At 46.5% G+C, this 7,185-nt stretch overlaps 1 protein-coding gene across 1 annotated transcript; it reads left to right on the forward strand.

Moving 5' to 3' along the window:
* Nucleotides 1-2,997: 2,997 nt before the first annotated feature.
* gphb5 (glycoprotein hormone subunit beta 5) lies at nt 2,998-6,673 on the forward strand (the record flags this gene model as incomplete). The annotated part of the gene is made up of 3 exons (XM_084308523.1): nt 2,998-3,089; nt 4,495-4,693; nt 6,482-6,673. 3 exons carry the CDS (start codon nt 2,998-3,000, stop codon nt 6,671-6,673), a joined length of 483 nt encoding a protein of 160 aa, XP_084164649.1.
* Between the last annotated feature and the right edge of the window lie 512 nt (nt 6,674-7,185).

The raw sequence follows: 7,185 nt of genomic DNA on the forward strand, positions 1-7,185 counted from the left end.
GGGGAACAGTGTTGAAGGCTGAGGAACAGTGTTGAAGGCTGGGGAACAGTGTTGAAGGCTGAGGAACGGTGTTGAAGGCTGAGGAACAGTGTTGAAGGCTGGGGAACAGTGTTGAAGGCTGGGGAACAGGACTGAAGGCTGGGGAACAGTGTTGAAGGCTGAGGAACAGTACTGAAGGCTGAGGAACAGTGTTGAAGGCTGGGGAACAGTGTTGAAGGCTGAGGAACAGTACTGAAGGCTGGGGAACAGTACTGAAGGCTGAGGAACAGTGTTGAAGGCTGAGGAACAGTGTTGAAGGCTGGGGAACAGTGTTGAAGGCTGAGGAACAGTGTTGAAGGCTGGGGAACAGTGTTGAAGGCTGAGGAACAGTACTGAAGGCTGGGGAACAGTGTTGAAGGCTGGGGAACAGTGTTGAAGGCTGAGGAACAGTGTTGAAGGCTGAGGAACAGTGTTGAAGGCTGAGGAACAGTGTTGAAGGCTGGGGAACAGTGTTGAAGGGTGAGGAACAGTGTTGAAGGCTGGGGAACAGTGTTGAAGGCTGGGGAACAGTGTTGAAGGCTGGGGAACAGTGCTGAAGGCTGGGGAACAGTGCTGAAGGCTGGGGAACAGTGCTGAAGGCTGGGGAACAGTGCTGAAGGCTGAGGAACAGTGCTGAAGGCTGAGGAACAGGACTGAAGGCTGAGGAACAGTGGTGAAGGCTGGGGAACAGTGTTGAAGGCTGGGGAACAGTACTGAAGGCTGAGGAACAGTGGTGAAGGCTGGGGAACAGTACTGAAGGCTGGGGAACAGTGGTGAAGGCTGGGGAACAGTACTGAAGGCTGAGGAACAGTGGTGAAGGCTGGGGAACAGTACTGAAGGCTGGGGAACAGTGGTGAAGGCTGGGGAACAGGACTGAAGGCTGGGGAACAGTGTTGAAGGCTGAGGAACAGTACTGAAGGCTGAGGAACAGTGTTGAAGGCTGGGGAACAGTGTTGAAGGCTGAGGAACAGTACTGAAGGCTGGGGAACAGTACTGAAGGCTGAGGAACAGTGTTGAAGGCTGAGGAACAGTGTTGAAGGCTGGGGAACAGTGTTGAAGGCTGAGGAACAGTGTTGAAGGCTGGGGAACAGTGTTGAAGGCTGAGGAACAGTACTGAAGGCTGGGGAACAGTGTTGAAGGCTGGGGAACAGTGTTGAAGGCTGAGGAACAGTGTTGAAGGCTGAGGAACAGTGTTGAAGGCTGAGGAACAGTGTTGAAGGCTGGGGAACAGTGTTGAAGGGTGAGGAACAGTGTTGAAGGCTGGGGAACAGTGTTGAAGGCTGGGGAACAGTGTTGAAGGCTGGGGAACAGTGCTGAAGGCTGGGGAACAGTGCTGAAGGCTGGGGAACAGTGCTGAAGGCTGGGGAACAGTGCTGAAGGCTGAGGAACAGTGCTGAAGGCTGAGGAACAGGACTGAAGGCTGAGGAACAGTGGTGAAGGCTGGGGAACAGTGTTGAAGGCTGGGGAACAGTACTGAAGGCTGAGGAACAGTGGTGAAGGCTGGGGAACAGTACTGAAGGCTGGGGAACAGTGGTGAAGGCTGGGGAACAGTACTGAAGGCTGAGGAACAGTGGTGAAGGCTGGGGAACAGTACTGAAGGCTGGGGAACAGTGGTGAAGGCTGGGGAACAGTACTGAAGGCTGGGGAACAGTGGTGAAGGCTGAGGAACAGTACTGAAGGCTGAGGAACAGTGTTGAAGGCTGAGGAACAGTGTTGAAGGCTGAGGAACAGTGTTGAAGGCTGAGGAACAGTGTTGAAGGCTGAGGAACAGTGTTGAAGGCTGAGGAACAGTGTTGAAGGCTGAGGAACAGTGTTGAAGGCTGAGGAACAGTACTGAAGGCTGAGGAACAGTGTTGAAGGCTGAGGAACAGTACTGAAGGCTGGGGAACAGTGTTGAAGGCTGGGGAACAGTACTGAAGGCTGAGGAACAGTGTTGAAGGCTGAGGAACAGTACTGAAGGCTGGGGAACAGTGTTGAAGGCTGGGGAACAGTGTTGAAGGCTGGGGAACAGTGTTGAAGGCTGAGGAACAGTGTTGAAGGCTGGGGAACAGTGTTGAAGGCTGGGAAACAGTGTTGAAGGCTGAGGAACAGTACTGAAGGCTGGGGAACAGTACTGAAGGCTGGGGAACAGTACTGAAGGCTGGGGAACAGTGTTGAAGGCTGAGGAACAGTGTTGAACGTTCTGAGTAGAAGAGGTAATGCAGAGATTAGGAGGAGCTCACTGGGATGGATGGCCGCTGAATCGAAAAGACAAACGTGAAAAAGCAGAGGCTTCTTCATCCTCAGAAGTTATAATGCCTCTGTTCTCTCTAAAAGGACGTTTAAAAACATGGCGAGACGTGCGCATTTCAGCCCAAACGTGTTAGGTGAAGACTCAGACTTAAGACACGATGAAGACGCCTTAGGCTTATCGTCCACTGGGTCAGACCGTTTGGCCAAACGCATCAAAGGAGTTCTGATTGAAAACCTTTATTTATTATCAAAATTAACGACACCTTCAATTACGACACGCACAAGTTCAAACAATTCAAACAATTAAACAATTTAAAAAAAATTGCATAAAAAGGACAAAACATGAAAAAAACAAGAGAAAAAACCCTCTATGGTTTGTGATCATGTTTTTAAATTGTCGATCGCGGGGTATTGATTTTGAGAGTGAGTTGAAGATCATTCCAAGAAGCTGGTGCATCAAAACAAAAGGCAGACTTACCAAGTCCAGACTGAACTCTTGGGTCCTTAATAAGTGTAAGCGAAAACGTGTGAGGATGGGGTTCTTGTGGAGCCCAATAGCGAACACAGGCGTAGAGAGAATGGAGCGGTTTAGGGTGTTTTAATAGTTTCCCCCCAAACAGACAAGTATCACATGTAGGAATGTATAACAGACGGGGATGAATGTTCTTGGGGGGATAGCACAGGGGTACCCCTTGTGCAGTACGAGATGGTTCTTGAGCGGGTGCACTCCTCGTGCAGTATGAGAGGATGGTAGACACCGGCTGTGTCAGGGTGGAGAACAGGAACCTTGTGGTCAGCACCAGGGGTCCAGACAGGCAATACTGGAACGGAGGTCCTGGGTGACGCTGGAGCGGAGGTCCTTGGGCAGAAGAGAGGGAGGTTAGGACAGGGTATAATCAAAGAGCGGGTCAGCAGGGCTTCAGGTCGAGACGTCGTACCTGGGTTTGCAGTTTAACACTGCGACGCCGGATGACAGGCTCTGCCAGATGATATAGAGCCTGCTTGATGAGGTAATCCCTTGCAGCTGCGCTGATTGCTCCTCATCAGGTAGGCTCGGGCCCCGATCGTGACAAAACAGGTCAGATAAGGACCATCATTCCAATCTAGAATCATTGTGATATATGGTGGCAATTTTCCATCAATGGCCTTAACCACTTAAAGGTCCCATGCATTATAAATGGCCTTTTCCAGTGTTTAGCATTGTTTCCTAGCAATTGGGGATTATATCAATGTGGTCTGTGTCGTTAATTATCATATTGACTCATATGGTTCACGGGATCTTCCCTCACTCAACTAAGCTGTTCTGATTTGACAGTTTTGCTGACGTGAATATAGCACTGATTTGCAGTAACTTCCCCTCTATGGTTGTAGTGCATAGTGTAACCTGACACTTCCTCAAACAGGTTTTGACAGAGAGGCAGAGAACGAGCGAGCGAGAGAGAGGGAGAGAGAGAGAGAGAGAGAGAGAGAGAGAGAGAGAGAGAGAGAGAGAGAGAGAGAGAGAGAGAGAGAGAGAGAGAGAGAGAGAGGGACCGGCGGGACCGCGTGCAGAAGTGTGTGTAAAAATGTGTGTGCGCCATCTCTCTCCCTCGTCGGAGCATTTACACACAAACTTGACTGCGTGTGTGTCGGGTACGCATCTCTCCTATCTCTCCCTCTCTCTCTCTCTCTCTCTCTCTCTCTCTCTCTCTCTCTCTCTCTCTCTCTCCCTCTCTCTCTCTCTCTCGCTCTCTCTCGTATGTATCACGCTGTGTGGGTGACTGTCACTCAAAGCGCTTATGGGCGGAGCCCATCCAATAACAGCCTGAAATCCTGAGGCTGAAAAATTATGCTTTTGAGTACTTGATTAGAAATATAAAACAATGAATTTTTGGAGAAAAAAACTTACAGATGTCTTCCATAGACTCACAGGAATTGTGTAAAGTTGCCCAAATAGTGCAAAGAATAGCAATGTCCCCTTTAAGCTTATCGGACATTTAGCATAAAACGCCTGACGATTGCATACCCAAAGTAATTAGCAATTTATTATACTTCATACTTATAGCACATGCATGCGTCTGGTCTCCTTTGAAAGGTAACATTCTGAAGTTTCTTACACAATAAAGAGAAATTACTTTGAGTACTGATAAACAGACACCAATGTATCTGACCTGCAATGTGTGTTCGATGTATATTTTGAGACGAGGACACGCCTGACCACGTGTTGACGCTGAGGCTCCTGAACATACCTCTCCCTCCCAGCAGGTGGCGTGGGCAGCTGCTGTGCTACATGTTGCTGTGGACCACCCTGCACCCGGAGTCCCAGCACCGGGCCTCGGCCGTCAACCTGAAGCGCTTCATCGGCTGTGCCGTCCGCGAGTTCACCTTCCTGGCCAGGAAGCCCGGCTGTGGAAGCCTGCACATCACCACCGACGCCTGCTGGGGGCGCTGTGAGACCTGGGAGGTAACGCTGAAGGAGACGGGAGGCGGCAAGAACAATATAATTACACCGAGGAGTGACGCAGCAGGCGAGACCGCTAGCGCTGAGCAGAAGAAGCCGCGCAGGCTCAGCCATTTGCATCGGCTTATAATGTCAACGTTATATAAATATTTTCCTCTCCTCTGTTCACAGTCGTAAAAAAGAAGATTTAATCCGCGCCACATAAGCAGCTGAGTCTATGAGCCTGCATGTTGTGCAAATCCTGCATAACAATAGAGGACGATGGAGAGCGTCTGAGATCTGCACTGTTGAAACTGAGTTAACCCTTTCACTACCACACTACAGTACCAAAGGGTTAACCCTTTCACTGCGACAATACAGAAGGTTAACCCTTTCACTGCTACACGACAAATGGTTAACCATTTGGTAGTGAAAGAAAGGGTTAACATTATGTAGTGTTGTAGTGAAAGGGTTAACAAACTGATATAAGCAGCACAAGGACTGACGGTGGTGCTTCTATTAATTACAACTAGTGATGCACCGATGTGAAAATTGTGGCCGATACCGATAATAACCGATATTAATATTGCTGTTCTGGCCGATACCGATATTTACCGATGTCGATATCTCTGTATAGAAAACACTTCTTTATGATAATCAAATAAAGAGCTATTTTCCAAAACGCATTTTTTTTTTTTTTACTTTTGTAACTTATTTTCAGAAATGACTGATATTTTTTTAACTATTTAAGGCCAAAACATTAAAAACGATTAAAAAAAAAGATTAAAAAAAAAATAATAATAATATCCATTTCGGCCCTATCTTGATATCGGACCGATACCGATGTGTAAAAGAACGGCCATATCGGCGGCCGATATATCGTGCATCACAACTAATTACAACTCCTTTTCATAAGTTAGGATCGCAGGATAGGAGTTACAACACACAGGGAAATATCATCATTTCATCAAAGCAGTGTATTCTATGGCAGATGAAAATGATAAACCGCACAATTCTGCATACTTTACTATCACAGTATATATCAAAAGTAACACGTATAGCCTACAGTATCTCCATGTGATATTTTTTGAATTTTTTAAATTTATTAGAAGGATAAGCCCCTATATATTAGTCTTACTAGGCTTCAGGCCAAGGGAGATAATAGTCTTACTAGGCTTCAGGATGAGGGAGATATTAGTCTTACTAGGCTTCAGGCTAAGGGAGATATTAGTCTTACTAGGCTTCAGACTGAGGGAGATATTAGTCTTACTAGGCTTCAGACTGAGGGAGATATTAGTCTTACTAGACTTCAGACTGAGGGAGATATTAGTCTTACTAGGCTTCAGGATGAGGGAGATATTAGTCTTACTAGGCTTCAGGATGAGGGAGATATTAGTCTTACTAGGCTTCAGGATGAGGGATATATTAGTCTTACTAGGCTTCAGGCTAAGGGAGATATTAGTCTTACTAGGCTTCAGGATGAGGGATATATTAGTCTTACTAGGCTTCAGGCTAAGGGAGATATTAGTCTTACTAGGCTTCAGGCTGAGGGAGATATTAGTCTTACTAGGCTTCAGACTGAGGGAGATATTAGTCTATATTATTAGTCTTACTAGGCTATAAACTAAAGTAAACCTTTATTTATGTATACAGTATGTATGTAACAAAGTGCTTCACAAACACTAAGACCAAAATAAAAACCCCAAAGAGAACAGGTTAGCGGGTAAACACACACTCCCTTATAATTCACACCATTGAATCGTCACATTGAGTTAACACCGATCTGAACGCCTCTCTGCCCGTCTCCTCCAGAAGCCCGTCCTGGAGCCGCCCTACATCGAGTCCTACCAGCGCGTCTGCACCTACAACGAGAGCCGCCTGGTGACGGTGCGTCTGCCCAACTGCTCGGCCGACGTGGACGCGGCCTACACCTACCCCGTGGCGCTGAGGTGTGACTGTGGCGTCTGTTTGACCAGCACCACAGAGTGCATCGCCTCAGTCTGACCGCCCTGTTTTTTTTTATATATATATATATATATATATATATATATATATATATATATATATATATATTAGTGCTGTCAAACGATTAAAATATTTAACTCGATTAATCGCATGATTGTCCATAGTTAACTCGCGATTAATCGCAAATTAATGTCATTTTTTTTTTTTTTTACCTTAAACAGATCTTTTTCAAGTTCCAAGTTTTAATACTCTTATCAACATGCGAGTCAACAAATGCTTGCTTTGTGCAGCCATTTAACACAAAAGGATGACCCTCATGCATTGCAAATTTGCATCAAATTCAAAACAGAGTGATGCACAAAATAACTTAAAAGAAAATAATAATTTAAAACAATGAATAAAGTGTGCATGAAATAATAGGGGAAAGAAAACGTTAGGAACTTGTTACATTCACCCACACAAGGGCTGAGTAATCACACACCCCCCTCTCTCCCTCACACACACACTCTCCCAGCTCTTTTTCTCTTTTGCCCCTTCCTCATCTCTCTCAC

The sequence above is a fragment of the Notolepis coatsorum genome, assembly GCF_963971535.1.
Source record: "Notolepis coatsorum genome assembly, chromosome: 2".
In the NCBI taxonomy this organism is placed as follows: domain Eukaryota; kingdom Metazoa; phylum Chordata; class Actinopteri; order Aulopiformes; family Paralepididae; genus Notolepis; species Notolepis coatsorum.